The 27,642-nt window shown below is 38.0% G+C and overlaps 1 protein-coding gene across 2 annotated transcripts; it reads left to right on the top strand.

The window, feature by feature from the left end:
- Nucleotides 1-337: 337 nt before the first annotated feature.
- Nucleotides 338-27,446, top strand: rnf216 (ring finger protein 216). 2 transcript variants are annotated; one of them, XM_065263801.2, is made up of 17 exons: nucleotides 338-434; nucleotides 1,277-1,413; nucleotides 1,533-1,660; nucleotides 4,528-5,118; nucleotides 5,220-5,296; nucleotides 5,486-5,588; nucleotides 5,709-5,870; nucleotides 6,793-6,907; nucleotides 7,000-7,139; nucleotides 7,255-7,305; nucleotides 7,522-7,659; nucleotides 8,596-8,744; nucleotides 9,507-9,585; nucleotides 22,334-22,431; nucleotides 23,574-23,796; nucleotides 26,030-26,105; nucleotides 26,184-27,446. In XM_065263801.2, the coding sequence occupies exons 2-17, from the start codon at nucleotides 1,353-1,355 to the stop codon at nucleotides 26,471-26,473; spliced, it is 2,481 nt and encodes an 826-aa protein (XP_065119873.1). In that variant the 5' UTR covers nucleotides 338-434; nucleotides 1,277-1,352; the 3' UTR covers nucleotides 26,474-27,446. The 2 variants fall into 2 exon arrangements, with proteins under 2 accessions (XP_065119873.1, XP_065119834.1); XM_065263762.2 differs by having other exon boundaries at nucleotides 1,277-1,419.
- The last annotated feature ends 196 nt before the right edge of the window (nucleotides 27,447-27,642 follow it).

The raw sequence follows: 27,642 nt of genomic DNA, 5'->3' as shown, positions 1-27,642 counted from the left end.
CCTAAATAGCCGAAATTCAGAGTCAGCTCAAAGACTGACTGTCTAGTGACAAAAAAATTTGCTAAACATCTGACTGTACACATAAAAAAAACTGTAAACAATGACACAACATGCCCCCCCAATATTCTGAAAAGTGGGCATTTCGAGGATTTATTACGATATATTATAATATGTTTCAGTCTTTAAAAAGTCGAAACTCACCAAAATCTTGAACGTAGTATGAGATTAAATTTGAAAAACAGAGTCCTCTAGTGGACACACAGAATTTAGTCGAAAAAACAATCGACATGGAAGAACTACAACTCCCGTGAGTCTTAGCGCTCCGCACACATTACGACGCGTTTGCGTCTGACGTCACATACTGGCTTGTTTTGGCCGTTCGTTTCGATATCCGGCGATCAAAAGCTGTCGATGCTGGCCGTTGTGACTAAGAGGTACGTATAATCCAATAACCAGTATTCATCCGTTGCAGTCTTTTTTTAGTGGTTATACATAATCGGGATTAAGTTACGAAACGCCGTAAAATCAGTCTTGTTTAAGTCATGTCAGCTGGTACGGAGGGTTAACGCCAAAGAGCTAGCGGAGCTTGGCTAGGGGACTTTAGCAAGTACAGATTTGTTTGTTTGTTTGTTTCGTTTTGCTTTATAATCTCGTTCTTTAGCGATGTGCACACGAACAACCCTAACAAAATAACAAAGAAAGCAAATGTTTACAACGTCAACAATGTTTTCTGGCACTACTGTACGAGATCTGACTGTCACACACATGTGCATTAGGAGGCTGTGTTTCAAAATCTAGTAATCTGTTTTATGTGGTAGTATGTTTCAAACGTTAGATTAGGAAAATAACGCTTATTTATGCATCATACAATGTCTTCTTAAGTGACAGCACTTGTTTTTAAGACAAGTGCGCCGATTATTCAAGTATATAAACTCTTCTAACTCTTTGATTTGTTTGTCAACTCATGAGTTGATCATCATTCGTGAGCATATACAAGACCACCCACTCTTATCTGTCCAAGAAGGCTGCTTTAAAACCTTCATCTTTGGAAACTACACCAATTCCTCTCATAGGAAATCTTATAGGAGTGTTCCTGTAACTTAACTAGTGCAGCACTGCGCTAACAACACAAACATTATGGGTTCTTCAATCCCACATAACAGTGCCTGCCAAGGCAGAAGAAACAGATCTATGTCAGATTTGGTCTTTGCAAACTTTTTAAATGGTTTGTAATTGTGATAACTACACTCTTTGAATATTGTGAATTTGATTTCAGAGTCCTGTGTGTGCATGGGTGTTTGTATGTGGAAGAGTGAGAGAAGGTGGAAACCTCAGGGAGTCTGTGTCTTATCATGGCTGATGGGTCAAGCGATGATGATGTCATCCACCTGGCTAGTTTCAACACCCATCGTGGTAAAGGTTATAAAAGCCCATGTGCTGTTTATATTCTTGTGTCTCAGCCTCTTTCGTAAACCTTTTTTATTACCATCATTCGTGTTCTGGACATCCTGACTGTTTTTGTGTTTTGTCAGGTAAGAGAAATAGGAAGAGGACATACATAACCATATCGTCTGATTCTGAAGATGAACCAGTCAGATTCGTACCAGACAGATTTGTTGTGGTAAAGGATGATGAGGATGAGGACGTCAGCATCTTAGAGGTAACTGGCTTTTGTTTAAAAGTAATAAGCAGCTGTTTTGGTAACAGTTGCCCTGAGAAGTATTTGGATAGAGGTACTAATGGTTAAGTTCCAAACTTTTTTTTTTGACATCGAAGGGCACTTTGGGAGGGTGTGCCATACAAAGGGTCATCCTATATAAGGAGAAAGGAATGAGGTTTTGTATTACTCCCTTCACCAAGTGCGTTTCAAATGAGTAAATTATGACTCCCAATGCTCTTCTCCCCTCATATTTTCCACTTCAAGGGCTTTGATCTTTAGTGTGAGAAATATGCTCACTTCTATTTGAAATATATGTTTTACTTAAAGAATGCTTGTTTGACCTTTTGTGTGTTTTTTTCAAAACCTTAAAGAGGCGATTTTCCATACAGGACTTAAGCCTAGTCTTAATCTAAAATGCATGTTTGAGCTGTCTCAACTTAAAATATCTTGCAATGACATATCTTTGAATATATCAGTGACATTGTTTTGTATCAAGACAGAGGTTTGTTTGTAGGGCTGGGTATCTATAGATGTTCCAGATAGATTTCGATTCACAAGCTATCAACTCGATTCGATTTCGATTCTTGGTCCGATTCTCGACTCGGTTTTTATACTCCATTCTCGATTTAACTCAATGATTATAGATTATATAGAATATAGACTGACTGAATGAATGAATGACAGGCTCGCTTTTGGCTCCTTGGTAACATCGTGCAAGGCAAAAAAAAGGGTGATATCTAGTGGAGAAGACTAGTTATTAGATTAACGTTAATCTTACTGTCAATGTTTGTGGAAAAAAATCGTTTCGTGGCCTGTGAGAATCGATTTTGTATCAACCACGGGGGGAAAACGATTAATCGAAAACTCGATTTTTTTTTGCCCAGCCCTATTCGTTTGTAAAATCTACTTATATTTCCTAAGTTCTTGCTTAAGGCCTTGTTCATACTGTAATGGTTTTTCATGAGGATGTCTGTAAAAATATATTGCATTAGGGTTGCATTACGATTAAAGGTAGGGTAACACATTTTGAAAAATGCTAACGGTAGCCGCCTAGCAATGAAATCCCGATCCCACCCTCAAGTCAAATCGCTCTCCAAAGTCACCCCTTTTTCCAAACACATGAACACGCACAGATCAGACGGTCACGTCTCATGTCTCATTCACCAGTGAGAAAACTTTGCAGTACAAAGTGAATAACACTTCCAAAATAACCAACATAAACAACGTGTTTACATCAGAATTAGTTTAAGCACACGTTCGATTGTGTAGACGTAGTAACTATATCGTTATGCTAATCCGTAAACGAACACAAATTTCATAAGCAACACAACGTTTCATCAAAGTAGAATATCTGAATCCATCTCAATACAAACATATCGCGTACCTACCTTACCAAAATAAACAGTGCAACAACCCTTTCAGACCCTTTGCCTCCTGCAGCTGTTTTCATCTTGTGGTAAAGCACTAAAGTTACTGATGTTAATTTGGGTTTTTGCTCTTGCTAATCCAGGCAGTTTTTGCTGTTGTTGTTATAAAAGATGCATTTAGTTTTGTTGCTCCTGTGTAGGTTGTCAATTCAGCAGAAAAGTTTGGTGTTCTCGCTGTTTACAGACAGAGCGCACGTGAACGCGCCGATGACGTATGGTATCTGCGTGGACTCGCTGCGCGGTGGGAATTCAAATTACGCTTACGGATGAGGGACATAAAAGGAAACGTCCGTTCGGACCGAAATCTATGATTTGTTGAAAATTTTTTGGTCCTACGCCTTTCACAGATGACATACATTTTTACAAATACATTTAAACAACTTAACACAGTGATTGCTATCAGGATGTGAGGAGACTTTTAACCAGCATAACTAAAAATGTTTCAGGATCAAATCTGTTACCCTACCTTTAATCGCGATTAATCTATTGCAGAACAAAGGTTTTTTGTTTACATCATATGTTTGTGTGAACTGTGAATAATTATTATGTACTTATTTATACAGTTATTATTCACAGTACACACACATATATGACGTAAACAAAAACTTTTATTCTGCAATAGATTAATCGCGATTATTCGTTAAGCAACGCTTATTTGCATGCCTCCTCCGCGATAAAACTCATGCATTCGGATGAAGATAAATTTGCGGTGGATGTGTGAGTCTATAATTCGAAACACCTGGAAATTCGCTGCACATGTGGGTAATTACATGATCATTCACATGGATACTTGTTTATGGAATACTCTTGTGTAATTGAATTTAGCACTTCTTGCTGCTGATAATAGACATTTGTGAACCGAGAATTTCTTTTTTTATTAGTTATTTATATTTTGACATTTAAAACGATGTATTATTTGTTGGAGTCTGACAAAAAATGACAGCTACACTTGTTTAAAGTTGACCGACTTTTGAGGGTCCAAAAACAAAATCACTGCATCTATACCTTAAAATCACTGGTAAAACAAATAGATTTAGCACACACAAAGTAAAAAATAATACTATAGGAAAAATATATGTTCAACCTTTTTCTTTCTTTTATTGTTTGATTGACATTGAGACAGACGGCTTTTATAGTTTTTTTTAAGAGATCTGGAGTCGGACTGCAATTAAATTACCACACAACCTTGGGGTTTGTCATAAAATAGTAGTTTTTGCGGGTGGTCAGAGAAAACCGCTGACATTCTGCATTCGGACAGATATTAAAATCACTGATTCCCCCTGTAAATAATAAAAATACCACAAGACAATTACCAGTTAAACCCTGTCCGGGAAACCACGCCTAAACGTCTTATATTTTAAATAGTGCATATTGCATGTTAGTTACTGCACATATTTTTTTAGCAATACTAACCATTCCCTCTCTTCTAATCTGACACAGCCCTCACCTCATCGCGAATTGATCCGGCCTGCTGCAAAGTGGGGCGCGAGCACCTACCCTAGCCAGGCATCCGGATCCGACAGACATCCTACCACTGCACACGACCACCATCCATCTGTAGCCGCTGCACATCCTACATTAGGAAACCAAGCCATAGGTGTCTTAACCACGGACCAGAATTCTTTACCCTCAACATCTAGAGAATATGCCTTGCACAGACCTCCATTGCCTGTTAGAAACTCACTGTCCCATCAAACGGCACCCTCATCCAGCACCCACTCAGAAAATCAGGCCAATTCTGTCATAACTCCACCCACCACCGAATCAGGTCAAACGGACTCGGCCCAAAGAATTAATGTAATAATTCGGGATAGAACCGAGAAGCACACGAACAGGCCTCCGACGCCACAGGACCCTGCGCTAGTGGAGATCAGACCAAAAGAAGAGCCACGGCAGGTTGTGGCTCCCATTACCCCTGCACGTTTCATCGCACCGACTGATAATGAAAGACCTGGACCTTCAGTGCCCAGAGAGCCACCGGTATATCAGGCTCCTGACCAGACGCCCATCAATGTCCTAGTGAAAGGAGTGGTGAGTCTTCTTATCATCACCTCATTTGAAGTCATAGTAACCGACTGTTCTCACCGTACATTAAAAACAAAGTTTGTTCTTGTTTTGACTCGTATTTCCAGATGGACCTTTTCCCAGATGTGCAGGAAGCATATGTAGCAGAACTGATAGAGAGAGGCGGCCTAAAAGATTTAAATGTGTAAGCCCAATTTTTTTACACACATTGGTCAGATTAAAGAGGTGGCTGGGGAGGCTCTGCTTGCTCCTGTTATACATTTATTGGCATAGCTGCAATTTGTTGTTTTTTTGTTTGTTTAAAAGGACATTTAGTACTTTGCACAGGCCGTTGTTCATATGATTGAGACATTGCTTGTGTGCTTTATCACAGAATATGCAATATATTATTGGAAAATCCAGATCATCCGAAGAAAGCAAACTCGGTTTTGACACAAAGCAGTGTTCTTCTTGAGACTGGTGACTCTGAGACGCAGGTATTTTACGTTTTACAAACTTATGGCAGATATTCATACAAAATGAGACAAACGTATTACAACAATTTAGGTTAATTCAAAGCCCACATATTTTACTTCCTTTTTCTCTCTTTTGCGTAGGAAAGTGAAAATTATTTTGATTATTCCAAACTAAAGACTGTTGGACCTGAGGTTATATTGCAAGCAGCCGATTTGCTAATGGGTGACTTCAAAATGTTGAGCTGTCAGGATATCAAATGGGCCCTGAATTGCCTCAAAGGACACTATGCAATCACACGAAAGGTGCTTCAGAGTTTTAATTCTTATGTTGTTTATATTTTCTTATACTTTTAGTCTCTGTGACCCTTGAATGTTTAACCACATTTAACATATTTAGGGAGCTTCTTGTGGTGGGTTAAGTATTGATGAAGCTTGTTGAGTTTATGTGTAGTCATAAACCAGATTATTTACCATTCAGATGAACTGTATCTGAAATCCCTGTAGGCCAAATAACAAAGGCTGTCACGTGTCTCTCATGCCAATTTAAAAAGTAATGCTGCCAGTTTTCCTACATACTGTTCCTTTAAATATAGTAAGCATAGCATGACTTCAATTTAAAGGGAACTTTAAAGCTCCCCTTTAGTCAAACATTTGATTTGGACCTTTTTGGAATCCATTCAGCTGATCTCCAGGTCTTTTAGCATAGCTTAGCATAATCAATTGAATCTGTTTAGACCGTTAGCATCACGCTAAAAAATAACCAGAGTTTCAATATTTTTCCTATTTAAAACTTGACTCTTCTGGAGTACTTGATTTAACTACAGAAGAGTCAAGTTTTAAATGGGAAAGATATCCAAATAATTTTTAGCGCAATGCTAATGGTCTAATCAGATTCAATGGATTGTGCTAAGCTATGCTAAAAGTTGTAGCGCTAGACCCGGAGATCAGCTGAATGGATTCCAAAACTGTAAAAATCAAATGTTTAACTCTAGGGGAGCTGGAAAATATATATTTTCAAAAAAAGTGGAGTGTCCCTTTAATTTCAGCAGTTTTGTTTGTATGTCCCATTTGCTATTGCAAAAATTGCATTATGGGCATCATATTCAATATTGGCCCCATTGCTCTCCAGATATCATCATCAGTAAAAAAAATGATGTGGATTGAGCTCAGGTTTTGTTGAATCCAAAACATTCCTTTAATGTAATGGCTCTGGTGTCTGTTGAAGGCCTTATTCGATGCCCTTAAGAAGTGGCAGGAGAACTCTACTGACCCCTCAGGGAAGAAGAAGAAACGCAGAGATCCAAACGAACGTGCTTTCATAAACTTCAAGTTTGAGCAGGGTAACAAGTTCTTCTACTTCGTGTGGGCTGTAGATTTAAAACCATAAAATGTAAATGAAAGGACTGGAGCATTTTTGTCTAATTTACCTCAGGTTCTTTTAAACTGGAGAGAAAGATGTACTTTTTAGAGAAGAATCGGCGGTGGAGCCGAGGTAGCGATACCTCCACGCTGGAGCAGTCTCTCGTGAAAGAGGTTCAGTTTTATGAGCAGAAAGCCAAGGAGATGGCTGAGGTACCTCAAATGATGAATCTTACAGTTACTTGTTGAAATACAGGGTTGTGATGAATTGAACTGTCAAGTTGTTTTGTGTATGATAATAGCGCTGTGTTTATATTACCCATTTCAGCATGAAGATTTTCTCTTGGCTTTGCAAGTGAACGAAGAGCAATATCAAAAGGTTAGTGTGAAGTAGCAGCCATGTTTTTACTGGTTTCTCTCAGGTGATCTGATCGCAAGCATGCATCTTACATTTTATGATATTTTATATCATACTATAGATCATTCACAATGTCAGTTAAATTCTATTAATGTGACAAGTTGCTACAAATTGCCATTAAAATGATAACGCATGGCATAAACAGCTCACAGTTACGCTAATGGCCCGTACTTTCAGAACGGACAGTTGATCGAGTGCGGATGCTGCTGTGGAGAGTTTGCCTTCGAGGAGATGACCCAGTGTACAGACGGCCATCTTTTCTGCAAGGAATGCCTGGTGAAGTACGCACAGGAGGCCGTGTTTGGATCGGGGCGGGTAAGAAAACACCAGAGGATAAATCCAGGGTTATGGGAGTTGAGATTAGAGGTCTTCATGGGTCCGCTTAGATTCCAAAACCCGAAGGTCTAACCCAAGCGGCTTCGGGTTTAAAAGATTCACATGTGCCTCGGACACAGGTCGGGTATAATAATAGTGGCATCAGGTCTTGCGTAACTTAAAATGAATGTGTATTTGCTGACCCGTACTATCTTGCGTGTCTGCTGCGTATATCCTTTTCCAACCTCTCCTCTTTTTGCCAAGAGCACTTGCGACATCATGTGGCTGGCGGTATGTAAATTTTCGCTGAGACAGACTTGTCTATCTATTTTAAATGTACATTTTAGGGGTTATCTTGGCGTAAATGTAGCAGTGGGCTAAATTGGTTGCAAGGCCACCAGGGTTTCTTTCTGTCTGACTGGTGCGCGCGGGGCTGCAGACTGCACACACGTCGGTGCCGTTTACAATCGGGTTTGTCTCTGGTCGGACTCGGGTCTATTTTTTTTGACTTGGGTTGGGTCTTTATTAAAAAATATATATATTATGCAGTCTGGTTTGGGTAGAAAGTGATTTGGGTCAGGTACATTTCTTTGGACGTGAGAAGACCTCTTGTTGAGAATACACTGTTCTTTCATTAGTCTTCACCTGTATTACAGGAATGTTACAAATTTACAGGAAGCCTATGATTACAAAGCTATTATGATGTTATTATGTCTTCAGGCAATGCGAGCAAGGTTTTTTGTTTTGGTTTCATTTTTGTGGATTTTTGAGGGGGTTCCCGGTTTCTGTCACATCTTTCTTTCATTTTCAATTTAGGATGAAATGGAGTTTCAAAATGAGTTTGCGCTAAACACAAGCATTCAGTACATTTTAATTAAATGGGTATTTTTACTAGCCATTCACTATGAGTAATTGGTTAATTATATGTGTTTACAGTCAGAGTTGAGCTGTATGGATGGGAGCTGCACCTGTTCCTTTCCAACCAGTGAGCTGGAGAAAGTTTTACCTGAGAACATCCTTTGCAAATATTACGAACGACAGGCAGAAGAGGCCATAGCAGCCACCTGTGCAGATGAACTGGTCAGGTGAGTTACTGGATAAGTAGTTGTTTCCCTGAAAAGAAAATACTGTCTGCTACTAAAAAACATAAGTTCATATGAAAGATATAAACCATATGAAACAAACATCTTTTTCCATGGAAGTCATACGGACAGTTTTGCATAATGTTATTTTTGGGCCGTTTTCCACACAACAAAAGTTAATTGCAACTATAGCTTTATCAAAATAGACCAAACACCCTAAAATACTATATAAATAGTCCCTATAAACTTTTAAGATACTGCTAAAATAACATGCCACAATTGTATAAAGACTTGGAAAAGGTTAAGTCTGTAAATCTGAGCAACATGCATTGGAGAATTAAAAAAAATATGAATTGCTTTTAAGCATCTGCAATTGGTTGAACAAGCAGCTGGTCCTGCCCCAAACCTAAACTATTGGTTGAAGAAGTGTTGTTGAGTTTTCGCTTAAACGGAGCAGAGATTTTATGGCACCAGAAAACCACATTGTTTACACCTCAGGGGACTAAGCCAATCAAAGTTGCATAAAAGCAAGCATTTTAATGTTGAAAAATGTACACTTCTAAGCAAAAGAGCCTGCAGGTTAGAGAGAGGGTGAAAAATTTATTATTATGAAAAATAAATAATGACTTTTTCAGCAACAGAAAGCTAGCATTATGAATGGACCTGAGGGGACATCATTTAAAAAGCGGAAAAACTATGATATAACCCCTTTGGTTCATTGTCATTCATTATTCATAACATTGTTTTCCTCACTTTCTTTTCAAGGTGTCCGTTTTGTAACTTCCCAGCACTTTTGGATAAAGACATTTCTCTGTTCAGTTGCCCAAACCCTCGCTGCAGAAAGGTTAGTTTATGTGCCTGACTGTACGTTTATGTGTGTGTGTGTGTTTTATTAATCCTAGGAAAATTGCTGTGATCTCTTTATGAGTTGTTACAATAACCCGATTGGTTCTTGGTCACTTGGTGGCGCCACAGGGCTATGGAGAGGCTTAGGGCTTTGTGGTTGGCAGTCTGGGCCCCATGATTAGTAGATGTGATGGTATGTTTTAATGGCTGGAATTTATTTGGGTCAGGTCAAAAAGAGAGAAAAGCATTCATCATGTCGACTATAAATATGGAGCACATGAACTCCCAAACAGAGCTTAACAAAAGTTGAAAAGTTCAACAGAATGCTTCACTATTCCAGTATATCACTCCCATGATGTTTGGGAAGTGATAACAGGGAAAATGTGGATTTTAACCTTGGGATATGAATCGCAAACCACAGCTTGTTTATGTTAGATGAGGTCTTTAAAAACAGGCTGTGTCAATTTAGTCACAAGCACTCATTTCTTTGCCCAAACCGTGTTGGTTTCTGTTGTGGTATCAGTGGAGGATGTTGTTGTGTTCAGCCGTGAGGAATGTATCGGGCAGTGCCAGGAAGGAGGGCGATGTCTGTCTGTCAGTTTGTGTGCTGGTAGATCTTAGCTGACAAGCAGAACATGTCAAGGACAATAAACGTACAGCTATTTTCTCATCAGGGCTGAGAGGAATGCTAGACCCATCTGCAGTTTGTCAAGATTGTCTGCATTTGTCTGTCACTCTCAATTTCCAAAGTAAACACATGTGGGGGGCTGCTGTAATAATTTTTTTTATACTTCTAAAAGACGAAGGGTGTATAATGTATATTATATTTTTTATTTTTGCCATTTTGTAGCATGGTAACATTTTCTTAAATTAGTTTGTGTCTTAGAGTGCCATGGAAAAGTTGTGAATTTGCCCTTGTTTATTTGTTTAATGGTTAGGAATTTGCCATAATGTAAAATTTGATCAATGTAAGCTGACTTTGTGGTTTAAATTGTGTGTAAGTATGTACTTTATAAATATACCAGGTACTTTTATCATCAAAATGAGAACAAGTGGCACACCACACCAGCGGCTAACATGATTTAATATTGTTTAAGTTCACGTTCTGTAGGTTTACATTTTAAATGTTTGACTTTTTACATTTTACACCTTTAAATTTGAATGGATTTTGACTGTTTTATCATTCATCAACAAGAAAAAATCACTCTGAACCTACCTTAAGCAAAAACAACCTTAAGCAAAAATTAAACGGTGTTGCGCTATTACCGTTGCAACACTAAAATGTGTTCTTTTCAAATGTCTGCATATACAAACACCACAATTATAATGTTCTTTCAAAAATATATATTTTTGTGTTATATATTTAATGTAAACATCAAATCAATTACATGATTTTTTGTAAACGCAGCTAACTGTATCACAGAAAATTTTAGTGGTTTTGAAACCAGGACTCTTTAAAACCTTAGTATACCTTGAAACCAGTAACCAGCCAATGCCATTCTGAAAGTGATCCCAACATTAAAGGATTAGTAAATTTTCTTAAAAAAAAATCTAGATAATTTACTCACCACCATGTCATCCAAACTGTTGATGTCTTTCTTTGTTCAGTCAAGAAGGAATTATGTTTTTTGAGGAAAACATTCCAGGATTTTTCTCATTTTAATGGACTTTAATGGACCCCAACACTTAACTCAACACTTAACAATGTCTTTCAACAGAGTTTCAAAGGACTCTAAATGATCCCAAACGAGGCATAAGGGTCTCATCTAGCGAAATGATTGTCATTTTTGACAAGAAAAATAAAAAATATGCTCTTTTAAACCACAACAACTTGTCTTTCTCCGGCTGTGTAACGCACCATCGCGACCTCACATAATTGAGTAGTGATGTAGAGAGGTCCCGTGTTACATGCACATTTGCAGACCAACAGTAAACTGACGTAGTTACATCATCCGTGACCTCTTGACATGATGACGTTTTGCGTGAGGTCGCGCTGGCGCATCACAGGACCGGAGATAGATGAGAAGTTGTGGTTTAAAAGTGCATATTTTTTATTTTTCTTGTCAAAAATGACAATCGTTTCGCTAGATAAGACCCTTATGCCTCGTTTGGGATCGTTTAGAGTCCTTTGAAACGGCAATTTTAAACTGCATTAAAACTGTTAAGTGTTGGGGTCCATTAAAGTCCATTAAAATGAGAAAAATCCTGGAATGTTTTCCTCAAAAAACACAATTTCTTCTCGACTGAACAAAGAAAGACATCAACATTTTGGATGACATGGTGGTGAGTAAATTATCTGGATTTTTTTAAGAAAATGGACTAATCCTTTAAAGTTCCTCTGTTTTTTACATATACATTACATTTTGTCATTTAGCATTTTTTATGTTGTTGTTGTTATACCTGTGGTGTGAATGCCGCTAATATCTACATTTTAACCCTTTAACTGGTGCAGCCATTTTTGAGTGTGTGTGAGGGGGTGAAAATGTGATGTACCCCTTCAAATTAATATGGCTCTGGCATTTTTTGGTCTAGAAGCAAAAAAAATTGTTATAGAAGTTTAAATTTATTGCAATAAGTAAAAATAATGCAATATAGTATTATTGTATACATAAAATGGGGTTTGTGTTGGTTTGCTGTGAGGTTTGCTGCATACTCTTGTCATAAATTAATAAATTACAGTCACTGCATTATTATTATTACTGTTAAAAGGTTTTGAAATATGAAAACTATATTCTTAGACCTTTTCAACAATATAAATAGTAAAGCATTCAGAATTAAACTTGGATTTTCAACATTATTATATTGGTGTATATGGTATCAACTAAACACATTCATTTTGACATTTATATATTTTAATAGCATTTTGATTTAAAGAATAAATAGAGTGCTTGGTGTTAGTAGATAACAGATAAGGGTGGCAGTTGTTTAAGATGTCTTGTGTCCTTCCATCATTTAACCTGGCACGGTGCTGCATAATTTTTTTTAAAGTCAAATGCAAGTTTGTCCTCTGGGTGGCGCTGTTGTTCTTTGTCTGTGAAGTGTTGTACTCTGCCACACAGCTGATGTTAATTACACACCTAAACCCCACCTCACACTTCTGCAGCAGGGTGGGAAAGAGGCAGGGGAAGCCTCTCAAACGGACACGTCTTTGGCTTTTCCCTCTGCACCACTGATAGATTAAGTGTGCCACCAGACAGGGCCTCCATTTTCCCCCTTTATATCTCTTCCTCCTGGCAGAGTCACAGGAACGGATCAGTGTGTGTGTGTGTGTGTGTGTGTGTGTGGGGGGGGGGGGTTAAGAACAGTCATGTGTAGTTTGATTTCATAATGTGACCCACTTTCACTTCCTCTCTCTGGCTCTCACTATGGCATTCCTGTGAAGGAGAACCAAGTTCTTGTGCACAGCAGTGCTCGACTTGGCCAGCATTATGAGGACTTTGCCAGTGCTTTTCTATTCTGGACCAAATTATTGGATTGATAATTGGGGGCAAAAGCTGACCGCTGGATCCACCATATATAGGTTTTGGACAAAAAACTTGCTAAGATGTAAAATGTATTCAAGGGTGTGGCATAGTGGTTAAAGGAGTAGTCCAGATAATTTACTCACCACCATGCCATCCAAAATGTTGATGTTTTTTATTTTGTTCTGTCGAGAAGAAATTATATTTTTTGAGGAAAACATTCCAGGATTTTTCTCATTTTAATGGACCCCAACATTTAACAGTTTTAATGTAGTTTAAAATTGCAGTTTTAAAGGTCTTAACTAGCCAAACTATTTTCATTTTTTGGAAAGAAAAATAAAAAATATGCACTTTTAAACCACAACTTCTCGTCTATATCCGGTCCTGTGATGCCCCAGCGCGACCTCACGTAATACGTCATCACGTCAAGAGGTCATGGATGACGAATGCGAAACTAAGCCCCAGTGTTTACAAGTGTGGAGAAAGAGGACCGTTCCGACGTTGTTTTATGTTGAATGATACTAATTCATGTCTTTGTGTCAGTTTATGTTTAAAATAGTCCACCAATGTGCGTTTCATATATGTAACACGTGACCTTTTTACGTCATTACGCAATTACATGAGGTCGCGCTGGCTCATCACAGGACCAGAGAAAGACAAGAAGTTGTGGTTTAAAAGTGCATATTTTTTATTTTTCTTGCCAAAAATGACAATCGTTTCGCTAGGTAAGACCCTTATGACTCGTTTGGGATCATTTAGAGTCCTTGAAAACTGCAATTTTAAACTGCATTAAAACTGTCAAGTGTTGGGGTCCATTAAAGTCCATTAAAATGAGAAAAATCCTGGAATGTTTTCCTCAAAAAACATAATTTCTTCTCGACTGAACAAAGAAAGACATCAACATTTTAGATGACATGTTGGTGAGTAAATTAATTGGATTTTTTTAAGAAAATGGACGTATCCTTTAAGTTGTTGGGCTGTAACTGAAAGGTAGTCTATGAAATGGATCAATAGGCACTAAATGTAAACTTTAAGAAACTGTCACTAACTGTAAATATCTCGGACACATTTCACCCGCAGAACTCCGCTCAAATTGTTAATAATCCTATTGTGCTTGCAGCTGTCTAACTCACGTTTGTCCGTGGATAAAACGGACTGCTGTGGAAAACTCTGGAATCCCAAAACCCCCATTAATGACTCCAATACTCATGTTTCAGCACACATGTATTTCTTTCTCTCCCTCTTTCCTTTACTTTTCTCTTTTCACTCTGGGAAGTTATATAACCGACACACTTCTGTAAGACCCCGCCTCCTGTGGTAGTTTGGAGATTCTTATTGGTTCAAACCAAATCCTTCAAATTTGAAATGTGGTACACTTCATATTTGAACCAGATTTTTCCTGTTTGTACATTTTTAAAAAATGCTGTTTTTTGCGACCGTATGCTTTAGGGTGTATTTGACATGCGGATTTGCAAGCCAGCTCTTTTTCCACTCTTTAACTCTGTGGGAATTTGTCAGTTACCCACGATTCTCTAATTTGCTCCGATAGACGCCAACAGCTGCTGGATTTTTTGCACACAAGTTTTGTTGAAGTGCTCTCACAGGAATAAGTGTAACTGTCATGCAGTCTGGTATTTATTTTGCTCGCCTGCATTCCATCGAAGAGAAAAAAAACAGTTCAGACATGTTGCGTAATCGAGTGTATGTGTATTTACTAGAGGGAGTTGCTTATATTGCACACCACTTCATCAGAGCTGAATGACCATCGAATGCTTTACAGTTTAATAAGAAACACCTTTGTTTTATAGCGGCCTGAACTCCAGCACCGGCCTAGGGATGTTTGCGTGTGTTAACAACACGCGTTGGGGTGTGTCTCGGTCTTCCTGAGGCTCATTCACGCTCTGATCCTCCAGAACGAGAAGCCCCCCAATCAGATGCTCCACAAATCTCTTCTTCTGCCTTATAAGGGCTGCTGCTGCGGCCTCCTGCGCGCCCGGTCAGGAGAGAAACAGATGTCGCAACAACTCTCGCTTACTAACAAGTTTGTGCCGTTTCATTTAAGAAACCTGTCATCAACCCTTGAGTAGTTCCTGTTTAGATGTGTTGATGAGATAAGTTGGATTAGTATGGTTGACTAGTTTGTTGAGTTGGGTCAATCTCATGCAGTGTTTTACAGGAAGATTCACTTAGAGGTGCAGAAGAAATGCACATACTGGCTGTGTTTTATGTATGTGAAAAAATAAACTTTTTTGTAGACACTTCTGACCACAGGACCAAATCTTATGGGAATTGAGGCTAAAGCCAGGAGTATTTTTTTACGTTTTTTATGTGTGCGTGGAACGCAAAGCATAGATTACGTTTACACAGACGTTGTGACATTGCAAAGCATTTCCTGCGCTACACTACATTCTCCTGTGCATACATTCACTACCTACGTGTACAAAGTATGTGTACTATTCTGATGATGAAATTTGCGTCACGTGCCCTGTACGCGGACCCTCGCTTGTTTGTGTTAAAACAACTATACTATACTAGTGTGGAGTCTATTGACAATACATTTACATGCACTTGGCCAACACTTTTATCCAAAGCAACAGTTAATGACAATTGCAATGCTCTACCAATTTAGCTACAGGAACGTTTGAGGACCAACTAAAATATAATATGTAGTTTTTGCCCATCCCTATTTGCCTGTCCCTACTAGTAGCATCTCATCTGAAGGGATGTGGTCTAATAAACACTGCTCAGTCCATATAAAACCAGTTGGTATACCTAAAGCTTAAGTTTCAGCTTAATGAGAGCTATGCACATAGCGATTAACAGGAAACAGAGGGGTGCGAGTTTTGTTGAATCAGATTTAAGTTACAAGAATATGTGGCCAGACCACAACGTCACCCTGGGCTTGTTCTGTCGAGATAAAGGTTTGCTGTTGTAGCCGTTGTCGCACAAGTTGTTTTTCCAGTTTGTTTCAGTACTTTGTTGATGACAACCATATCTTTAATACATGGAAGAGGCCTTCATATGGGTGCAGGCGAACGCTACATACATCCTGTGTGGGCTGAAGGTTTCTGTGGCTCTTGTGCAACGGTATTTTCTGTGATAAATGCCTTCTGCAAAGTCACATTTCTTATTAGATGCGTCTCCCCTTGCGACACTAACTGTGATTTATGGCACACTAACCTGTCAGGGCTTTGAAAAACTTCATATAACATTTCATTTTTACAGCCCGGGGTTTGTGAAGGAACTGTAGGAGGTCCACAGAGAAACGTTTTTAGTTTTAAGGAATGAAGATCTATTAGGCATGTTAGTATGATGAGCACACAGTGTTCTCTAATGTTGTTTAAGCATTATTAGAAACACGTTTATTTGAATATACGCAAGCTTTGTAGATCAAACATTTGCTTGCCTTTAATGGAAGTGTTTGCCAACACGGAGGTAGAATCTGTTGCGTATTAGGAAAGACCTGTGTGAATGAGACCGACTCCGCCCTGTTTCAGAGCGAAATCTCAGGAAGTGTCAGCCTGGCCTTGCAAGGTATGCCTGGTAGCAGGAAGTAGAGTTTTAAGTGATGTCACTGTGATGTCACCGCTGTATTTTTAGTTACATATATAAGGCACCAGTATGTGTTGTGTTTGGTGTAGAGACACTTTCACTGTGAGCTGCAGTCACTTCCTGTTAACTCATGTTTTTATTCAATACACTGTTTATGAGATAAATAACAGTATAAAAATAAAAAAAGATGTGTAAAATGAAGAGATTTTAATTTAAGAGATTTAATAGTGCCCTATTTTAAACAGGACATTTCATAAGACCATTTAAGAGAAACTTTTTTATTCTGTGGATACTTTTAAAAAGGTTTTTAATCAAGTGAATCCAAACATGGTTTAAAATTTCTAGAGGAAATACATTTTAAACATCTTTTCTAGTTTTCCTTTATTTAATTATACTTTATTCTCGCCATTAGTATAGCCTTAGAAACTGGTTACCGTTAAAAAGAAAAGAAAGAAAGAAAGACCACTTAAGATAAATCTTTGGTGTCCCCACAGTTCATATGTGAAGTTCTAGCTCAAAATATCATATAGATAATGTATTATAGCATGTTAAAATTGTCACTTTGTAGGTTTGAGCAAAAATGTGCCATTTTTGGGTGTGTCCTTTAAAATGCAAATGAGCCGATCTCTGCACTAAATGGCAGCGCTATTGTTGGAAAGTGCAGATTAAGGGGGCGATATTATTCCCTTCTGACATCACGAGGGGAGCCAAATTTCAATTATGTATTATTTCACATGCTTGCAGAGAATTGTTTACCAAAACTTAGTTATTGGGTTGATCTTTTACAAATTTTCTAGGTTAATAGAAGCACTGCGGACCCAATTATAGCACTTGTTGTTTCCATGTTTTACCTAAATGTTTTTTTTTTACATTTGTTAATGTTTTAATAATTAAATTGAATTAAGTGATACTAGTTGTGTTTGTCAAAATCACACAAATCTATCAAGACATATTTCCTAAAGGGAGTCGGCCCTCCTGTGTTATACTGGTTTAATCCACTAGGGGGTGACGCATCATTACTGTGCTCCTGCTTTAGTTAACACCTCATGTTTCCGCACCACATGGTCATTGTCTGCCCTGACATTCACTATTTCCAGTGTAGTTTCTTCAAAACCAATGAGTAATATTTTTTTATTTACAATATGCAGCCTGATTCAGAAATTTTCAAAAGCAGTGTTTAAAAACCCCTGGTCTACGCTTATATGATGTTGCCTTGCTGATCTAGCATGCACTAGGTTTGTATCCTTTCCAGGATGACACCCAGGGGCCATGCGCTACTATTCTTCAGACCTTCTGCATCACACTAAGTTGTCATTAATCAGCTGTCACCATCATTAATATTCATCATTGGCCTTAATTTTTAATGTTAATGGTATTTACCATGGGGACTGTTGCCTGGCAACACAGGGTTATGGGATAAGGGAGCTCTCAGTGGATTGTAGCCACATGTGTTGTGTCTCCATCAGGACCTTTCTCTCTCTCTCTCTGCTTAGTTTGGATTGTGTGGACCTTGTGAAGCAGCTGCCATTTTATTTCACCTTGAACTCTTCATGTTACTTACAGCTAATGTTTATCCTAACAATACAAATTTTAGGACAAAACCGAAAATCCACCTCAGACTGTTCTGGTACATTACATGTAATGACAGACAGGCAGTAAAGGTGGACAAGCTACAATGTAGCTGCCCAAATCTTAGGAGTAGGGAACACATGTGAAATGCGTAGGCGCTTACATGGTCTGAGCACAGCCATCTTCACGCTCTCAATTTAGAGGTTTAGATGCATGTCGGATTCAGATGTCCTTTACAGTCAGCTTAAAGGCAAAGAATTGTGGGCAGGCATGGCTAAAATGGAACAGATGAAAACGTTGTTCCTAGGCAACCAGACAGGCGATAAGTCGCCCCTGAGGAGGAGGGCAAGGAGCTGCAAGCACTCAGTCTGCAGTAAATGCTTTTATTATCAGAGCATTTATGAGTTTTCGGTGAATTTTCAGTATGAAAGCCTCATAAGTATGGGTTCTCAAGCCTTTTTTTCTGTAGAAATTCATGTTTTCAGCCAAGGATCTATATTTATGTGGAGTGCCCAGAAAGGCAGACATCAGATCACATCATTTGCTTGTTTTCTGTGTGACTCACTAAAGAAATAATTCACTGTATCATCGTAATAATATACCATATTGTCCCAAATATAAGACAAGTTAACCTCCCTTTTCAAAGTGTACCTTTTGGAAAAAAGCTTTTTAAAAACCAACTCTGTTTTTTAGAAAGAAAATGCTTTCATTTGAAAATACTTTTCATAAGTCAAAGAATACCAGTTTGGTTACCTACATTCTTTAATACTTTTTTTATGCCAAACAGTACCGTATATAACCTGCAGTCCCTCTGGATTTAACTCTTTTCCCTCCATTGTTTTTAAAAAAAAGTTGCCAGCCAGCATTTTTTTATGTTTTTAATGCCTTTCAGACAATGTTCTTCTTTAAATGTATAAAGTTACAATATGAAATCGAATGAAAGAACAGACCCTATGCTTTCAAAAAAAAAAAGTTTAAAGGTGACATAGAATGATTGAACGGGGTATTTATCCTTGTTCTGTGATGTGACATGTAGACACATTTTTTTTTGTTTGGGTCTGTAATGCCTTAGAAGCTTCCTAAAAACCTCTCTCAATTAGCTCCATTAGTGGGGGATTTTAAACAAGTGGTTTTGCACCTATTTGCTCCCCCTACTGGCTTAACTTGCAATCTCATTACTGATTGGCTGACTTTGCTGCCACTCAAAAAATGTGTCCAATTATTTTAAAGTGGAAGGGCAGTGAGATTCCTGTGATGTCATAAGCATCAGTTTTTCAGATTGGGCCGTTTTCTGGCTGACATTTCTAAAAGAGGAATTTCTATGAGACTGAGATGTTTAGCATGTCTAGCACTTTTTGTATGTTTGTGAATGTGGGTAGACTACCATTACTCAACAAAGACAAGGTAAAAATGGTTTTTCATTCTCTGTCCCCTTTAATAGAGCTGCTGTGTGACAAGCGCAGTTATGCTAATTTGAAAACCACACCCACCGGGGGTACAATCCAACTATCCATTGACTTTGTATTGCGAGAAACCGCCTCCTTGTCATTTCTGGCTTATAACAAAAACAGAATAATGGCTAAAAGCTGCTGTGTGACAAATTGTACAGCTTACAAGCCAAAAAAAGCAGAAATAAGTTTTTATAAGCTGTCAAGCCGTAAAACTCAGCCTTTAAGGATAAAAAGTGGATCACTGACTACATTTTCCTCTAGTGGGCGCAGTTCTACTAAAATGAGTACTATGAAAAGTTGCCTGTTTCCACTTTTGTGTCTTTAAAGCTTGTTTTTTGGGGTCGACAGCTTATAAAAACTTATTTCTGGGTTTTTTTGGCTTGTTAGCTGTACACCCTGTCACACAGCAGCTTTAAGGCATTATTCTGTTTTTTGTTATAAGCCAGGAATGACAAGGAGGCGGTCTCTCGCAATACAAAGTCAATGGAGACGGATGTATTGTTTCCCCCCGGTGGGCGTGGTTTTCAGGGTATGACACGTTGCGCTCTGTTTCTATTATATCTTCATTTGTTCTCTTTTATCACCTCTCAAACGTGGGCAGGTTTCTTCAAAAATACCACACATTTTCAGCAAGAAGCTGAGATAATTGCGTTTTGTGAAGGACTTTTGATAGAGATCAGATTAAGAGTGATCCTCAAAACATACACGAAGTTTGAACTGTTTGCCCTAAGGGAATACTTCTGGTTTTATATGTTGGGTAAGAGCGCCACCTGATGGATAACAGCGGGAATAAGGATTGCCAGAAAAACTCGTCATTTGCAGGGAAGCGTTTTCTCTTATTGACGAGTTAACTCAATAACAGTCAACCATTTAATTTACAAAACATGTTCCCCATTAATATTTCATTAACAGTAGATATTTGCCTTACTGTAAACAACTGTACACTGTAAAAAAATTCCGTAGAAATTGCAGCTGGGTTGCCGGTAATTTACCGTAGATTTAAATTTATGTTTTTTTACTGGCAACATTTTTTTCAAAGTTGAATGAACATTAAACATGAAGTCTTTGTCTTCACAGAGTAAAACTAAAAAAACAGCATCAAGCAAAACAATCTGGGAAACAAAATCTGAAGCAAAAAACAGAAAAAGGTTGATGATGATTTCTGGTTCCCGGAATGCTTTGCATGAGGCTGTTGTTGTATAGTTTTATTCTGTAAAGATAAAGACTTGTTAATATTTAAAATTTATTTAACTTTGAACAAACTCTTGCCAGTAAATAACATAAATTTAAATCTACGGTAAATTACCAGCAACCCAGCTGCAATACCATTGTAATTTCTACGGAATTTTTTTACAGTGTAGTTTATCAGGTTGCTTCAGTCCAGCGAAACTTCTTTGTGTTTTTGGTGTCACCTATCACATTTTTGCAGGTGTTCAGTATGATTGACATGTAATCGACTAGAGCTCGAATATAAGATGATGTTGTTTATTGAGAGGCATTTCCGTAAAAAAATTCTTATTTTATATTCGGGATAATAGTATATGACTTCTTTATTTAGTTAAATTTTGTATTAAACTGTCGCCGTGTTGTCTTAATGGTACCGTTCTTTCTGTGTTTTTGAAGCTTTGATTGTGTTTACAGTGTGCAATTTAACATGTTTTCATGTTTCATGTGTAAAAAAAAAAGTTTTTTTCACACAATTTATTATTCTGTGTAGCGCTGTTTTCACTGTCCTCAAAACAGGTTGATGTCTTCCTTGTTCTTTGAAGTCCCTCCTTCAGAAATGCGTATCGAGTTCTGATTGTGTAGTTTGTTTAGCGTGTTGTGATTCGATAGCAGCTTAGCTTGCCGTTAGCTTAGCTGGCGACTGACGTATTCCTGTGGGCAGAGTTTAGTCAAAAACTGTTCTACTGACATCATTAAAGCAGGAAATAGAGGACTGTAGGCTTTGAAAGGTGAATTCTGTTAAAGAAAATATATCGCCTGACAGTGAACTTTGAGCTTTATCATTTTACAGGTATTATTTATACTATTATAGCAACGTTACACACTTACTAAAATTTGAAAAATGGGATCAGGAAGAACGTGACCTTTAAATGGGGTTTATGTTTTGAAGCACTAAAATACTGATACATCCATCAGGAAAAGTTAAAATATGGCATGTCTTATAATGTGGACAACGTCAAATCTCATTGGTGCCTGTGCGTCTCATTAGGAAACAGTTTGTCAAAAGACACATGAAAACCAATGCGATTTGACTTTATCAATGTGCTGTTTGAACTTTCCTTGAGAATTTACTGTTCCTTTAAGATGCCATTATAGTTAAATATCATCATAATGTGACCCTGTCTGTGAAATCCAGGTTAAAATGTCATAATAATCTGTCAACATTATAGATATCAAGGTATTATTTTACAGGATGCTCTTTACATTACATAGAATGATTTTATGCAGAAAACAATAAATCACAAAATGTGACTTTAGTTGGGTTTTCCCAGGCAGAATCACGTATATTGTGTTATTACGAGTTGATTTTAATTACAACAACACCGTACGATTATGCAGGGGTAGGAAGCAATAAGCATCTCTATAACAATAGCCCACAGGGAACACCAGCTTGGATGAATGAATTGTTGCCCAGGTGTTTCTCTTTCCACTACTTCATTTAAGTTGTGATCAATAACACAGATGCTCATTTGTGTCCCTTCCTTAGGAGAGTTGCAGGAAGTGCCATGTGGTGTGGAAGGAGCACGCAGGAAAGACCTGTGAGCAGGTGATGGAAAGAGACGAGATCCGGCTACGAGTGGCTTTGTAAGTGCCTGACTAAAACTTTAAGTGTCATCTCATTAATAAATCATGCGTGTAGTATTGAGAGTACTCAGTTGTGTAGTGAACCACCGGGGAGATCATTAGGATCCATGTGCCGAGTCAGCCGTTTCCCCAGGCCTTTCTCATGGCTCTTTAAAATACACCCTATTTGATCGAGTCCCCTGACTATTATGTTTGCAAATACACGCAAACCACAGGAGCGTAGGTGCCTGTATCAACTGATCCGGTGTGAAAACAGGCTATCGCGATTGGACAGGATGCCGTCGCTTGGGTTCCTTCCTGTCATTGGATGAGGCATACACAAGCATCAAAGACTTGTGTATCCTGTTTACCCCCTTTCTTAAGCTTGCATTTATAGTGACAGGAAACTGACCCTAACTGAGAAATTGAATTAAATGTGATGTCACAAAGGCCAACTGTGCTTTAACATATATGATTCTGTAGCTGTATGTTTTAGATAATCTCCCTGCTTCAATACCAGGATGCCTTGTATACAAAAATAAAATACAACTCATTTATAGCTAACATACATTGCTAAGTGATTCAGAACCAGATGAATGACTGATATGACACCTTCTTTGCTGACATCTACTCTTAACCCTTACCTCAGCAGTGTTTTTTTTTTTTATTAAGTTGCCTGCCAGCATTTTCACAAAATATCTTCCAGGAAATGTTCGTCTATAAATATTTAAACTTACAATATATCAAATGAAAAAAACAGACGCTCTGCCTTAAAAAAATTTTTTTAGCAAAAAGCTGAAATAATTGCATTTTTGCGAAAGGAATTTTGTTCGAGATCAGATTCAGAGCAAAGATCAAAACATACACAGAGGTTTTTATGGTTTTCGATTAGCTGAGGCTTCAGTTTTGAGTAAATAGGGTAAAAGCGCCACCTATAGGATAACAGCGTAATTATTGATTACCATAAAAACTCATCAGGGAAAAATCATTGGCAGGGAAACGTTTAATCTTAATTGACGAGATAACTCGTCAATGGCAGGGAAAGAGTTAAGTGTCACATAAGTGGGGTTCCTCATAAGACGTGCCTTTCCAAATATTGCATTTACATTTGCGCTTTAATCCCATTATTCTAGCTAATATGTAGTCATTTTTGTTTCGAGCAGTGAGGAAAAGATGACCGCCGCCCGTGTCAGAAAGTGCCACAAGTGTTCCACAGGTCTTGTCAAGTCGGAGGGCTGCAACCGAATGTCGTGTCGATGCGGCGCATTTATGTGCTACCTCTGCCGGGATCCTATTAACGGCTACAACCACTTCTGCCAGCACGCTCGCTCGCCCGGAGCTCCCTGCCGACACTGCAGGAAGTGCTCGCTGTGGACGGACCCCACGGTAAACCCTCACACCACTTCAGTGCCTTTGACTCTCTGCATTAGTATGAGGTCATCCTTAAAATGCTGCTGTAAATGTGACCTCATCCATTCCAAACATTTCCTCTCGATTTACATCTCTACAAAAATGTTCACTGCCTATAGAGTATTTAGTCTCTGAGGTAAACCCTGCACTTCAGCCCGTTTGGCCCTCATTTTATGTGATTTATATTTATTGATCTATGGTTTCTTTATTGTAAGAGTCATTTACACTTTGAAGAATAAACACCAAGGTATGTGCGGTGTATGTTAAAGCTGTATTTCAACTTTGTATACATGAGCTCTTTAAAGTTTGATTTACGGCTGGTACTTGAGTCGAGCACTTAACTCATGCATGTTTAGATGAGCAATGATGAAGTGTGCCACATGAATACTGCAGCTACCAAAGTAAATGATCAAACATTAGCCTCAAGCTATAAAGCAGATTGTTTCCACTTCTTTAGCATGAATGCTATGCATCTCATGCATTATTAACAACACACTGCTGTTTTTTTCCTGGTTTTATTAAGCACGGTTCATTATGGTCCTTTAACTAGTTGTTAATTTGTAATAGATGAACTCTTAGATGATCAACACTTAATAATTATAAACTTAATAACAAATTTTAATGTTTTATATATATATATATATATATATATATATATATATATATATATATATATATACAGTACTGTGCAAAAGTCTTTTATTTACATTTAAATTTGTTATTATTTGTTATTACATATATGCATATATACATATACATATATACATATTTACATATACATGTACATACATATACAGTACTGTGCAAAAGTCTTAGGCCACCATCACCAGCTTTGTTGTTTTACCAAAGTTTTAATGTCCATCCATATTTATTTTTTTAAGATATAGCATATATCTTATAGTACCTATATAGTTCTGTGCAAAAGTCTTTTATTTACATTAAAATTTGTTGTTATTTGTTATTACATATATACATACATATATATATATACTTTTGCACATATATATATATATATATATATATATATATAATTAGTTTGTTTGTTTGTTTTGTGGATCTCATCACAGCTGTTTGTATGGGATGTTTTGCTGCTATTTCCTAAATTTTTTTTCTGCACATTTAAATCTGATGCAATCATGTTGCACCCATACATTTTTGGGTACAGCTGAATTTTGTGTGCATGCGTTTCTGTGCATGCAGATGCCCAAAATAAAATTTGTGAACTGTGTATTTGAGATCTGTCCTATGGCTTATCATAATAATTTAAAGGGACACTCCTCTTTTTTTGAAAATATGCTTATTTTCCAGATCCCCTAGGGTTAAACATTTGATTTTTACAGTTTTGAAATCCATTTAGCAGAAAATTGTCCCCTGCTATTGAAAGATACTAAGGGGACTATTTTCGGCAGCTGCGTAATTTCATTGCGCTTCTCAGCCATGTTATGGCAGCAAAGTCGTTGATTATTACGCCAAAATGAGAGTGTAGTTCCTAGTCCTATCGATCTAGAAAATCACAACTTTTATTTTTCTGTCGGTCTTAGTACACAATATAACTACAGAAGAGTCAGTTTTAAATGCAAAAAAACCCAAAGAGTTTGAATTTTTCCTGTGATGCTAATGGTCTAATCAGATTCAATGGATTATGCTAAGCTATGCTAAAAGTGCTAGCGCCAGACCCAGAGATCAGCTGAATGGATTCCAAAACGGTAAAAATCAAATGTTAACTCGAGGGGAGCTGGAAAATGAGCATATTTTCAAAAAAAGTGGAGTGTACCTTTAAAGCTAAACATCTTTTGTTTTTATGGGGGAATGAAAGGAATTATCCGTAAGCAGTGAGCATAATTAGGAAATCTTTTTCCGGTTGATACAGGAATTCCACCAATTATCCGATTAAGGCATTTGAATCTGTGTGAAGAGTGCAGTCAGGGTGCAGTCCCGCTGTCAGCCCGAGGGCTACAATTACCCCTCTATTCAGAGCCATTGCCTAATCACCTGGCACTGTTTCGGGCGAGTGGGTTTTGAATGCTGACTGGTGAACTTGAGCTGTTTTGTGTTTCACCATTGAAGTGGACACCCATGTCCCATTTTGGCCACGCTACGTTCTGATTTGGATATTGGCTGGCAGTGTACCAGCGTTTACACATGAACGAACAGTAATCAGACACATCATTTCTATCTTTGAAAGCCTTGTCTCTTTTTCAATCCACAGGAAGATGATGAGCGAATTATTCAGGAGATCCAGAAAGAGGGCGAAGCGGAGTTAAATAAGAAGAGCAATCAGTCAGGTCAGTGCTTTTAAACTCTGAATAACTTCAGTTGGTCACACAGGAGTAAATTTCATCTAATCTGTCTTTGTCTCTCAGACACTGCAGGGAAGAGAGTGGGCCCTCCCCCGGAGCCGATCCCAGCGAAGCGGCCCCGCGTTACACCGCAGGCCCCTATCGCAGGTCCTCAGGCAGTACGCGCCCCGCTGCTCATCCCCCAGGTCATGTTACGTGGGCCACAGCGCGTTTATCTCCAGCCCATTCCGGCTCCTTACGTGCCGCCGTTACCCAACCTTCCCCCGGTGAACTACAACCCACGTAACCTGAACTATGACTTCAATTTGCCTATGCACTATGGACCACATAATCGCTACTATAGACCTCTTTGAGGACACCACAGACTCATCAAAACTATTAAAAACAATTCCAGACTTTTGTGTCTTAAACTGTTAGACCCCTATTTTCTACAAATTTTGTTACGGGAGCCAAACTGTTTTTCTGGAAGGCTTAAGAATGCAGCAGAGTGCCTGTTGGACTTGATTCTTCTGTTTATTTCTTTTTATTCTTTTTATTTCGAATGAAGAAGAGAGCAAATAATACTTCTGTTAGTTTTCAGCTGAATAAAAATGAAAAAACCTGTTGGAAATTTGAATTTGGTTTGCTAAATCTGATAATATAACGAAATTGGTACTTAGCATCTTAGCATTACAACATTTTTGACCGTTTATAGACAGATGTTTACTTCTAAATATGCAAATGTCTAATTCAGTACTAGGATCGGTAGCTCTCAAAATCATACAGGGAATAACATTGAGAAAAAAGTGAGGAAAGTATTCAAATCTCATTGGATAACTGACAGTAAGCTGTATTCCCACACTCTCTCCCATGGATGTTTTGGATTTTAGATCAAGTTTGTTCAAATGTTCATTACTTCTGTCATTTGTTTACACCAAGAATGACATGTTTGCTTTATATATATATATATATATGGGTTTGTTTTATCCTTTAAATGAAAAATCTGTTTACCAGCAGCATACAACCTGCAGATCACATTTCCTGTGCTTATTCTGTTGGCCAATGTGTGTAATATTAAGAAATAGATTTAATACTGATAAAATGTGTAAAACGAAGCTGCGAGCATTACACGGTTACTGGTAGCTGGGAGGATTATTGAATTAGTCAATGTATGTAATAGACATGTAACATTAGCTTTTAGCTAATGGGGCTCTGATGATGCAGAATCTGTTGGTGCTGCTTATCAGTAGCTGATCAAATAATCCAAAATGCTTGGTTATGGCTGATTCACTAATGTCTCAAGTGCTATCTGTAGTCTGAAAAATTAAACCGTTTCGTTCTGGTGGCCGGTATGGCAGTCATTTGTTACTGACACATAGCAACGTAGATTGAAGAAATGTTTGTTCTGTTTTGATATAAAGCGAGTAATATACAGTTAGCCATGTCATCTAAAAAAAAACATAATTTGTTCCAATATAAATGTAAATTTCTTTGTTCTGCTGAGCACAAATGAAGATATTTTTTAAAATGTTAACCAAACTGA

This window comes from Paramisgurnus dabryanus, chromosome 3 (assembly GCF_030506205.2).
Source record: "Paramisgurnus dabryanus chromosome 3, PD_genome_1.1, whole genome shotgun sequence".
NCBI lineage: Eukaryota > Metazoa > Chordata > Actinopteri > Cypriniformes > Cobitidae > Paramisgurnus > Paramisgurnus dabryanus.
This window is presented reverse-complemented; position numbering and strand designations above follow the sequence as displayed.

What these genes read in the sequence shown, in the direction of transcription:
- rnf216 (XM_065263762.2), top strand. Translation starts at nt 1,353, where the DNA reads ATGGCTGATGGGTCAAGCGATGATGATGTCATCCACCTGGCTAGTTTC. An exon ending in CTGGTGACTCTGAGACGCAG is followed by an intron (nt 5,589 to 5,708) that starts GTATTTTACGTT and finishes TCTTTTGCGTAG; the next exon opens with GAAAGTGAAAATTATTTTGA. An exon ending in CCGTGTTTGGATCGGGGCGG is followed by an intron (nt 7,660 to 8,595) that starts GTAAGAAAACAC and finishes ATGTGTTTACAG; the next exon opens with TCAGAGTTGAGCTGTATGGA.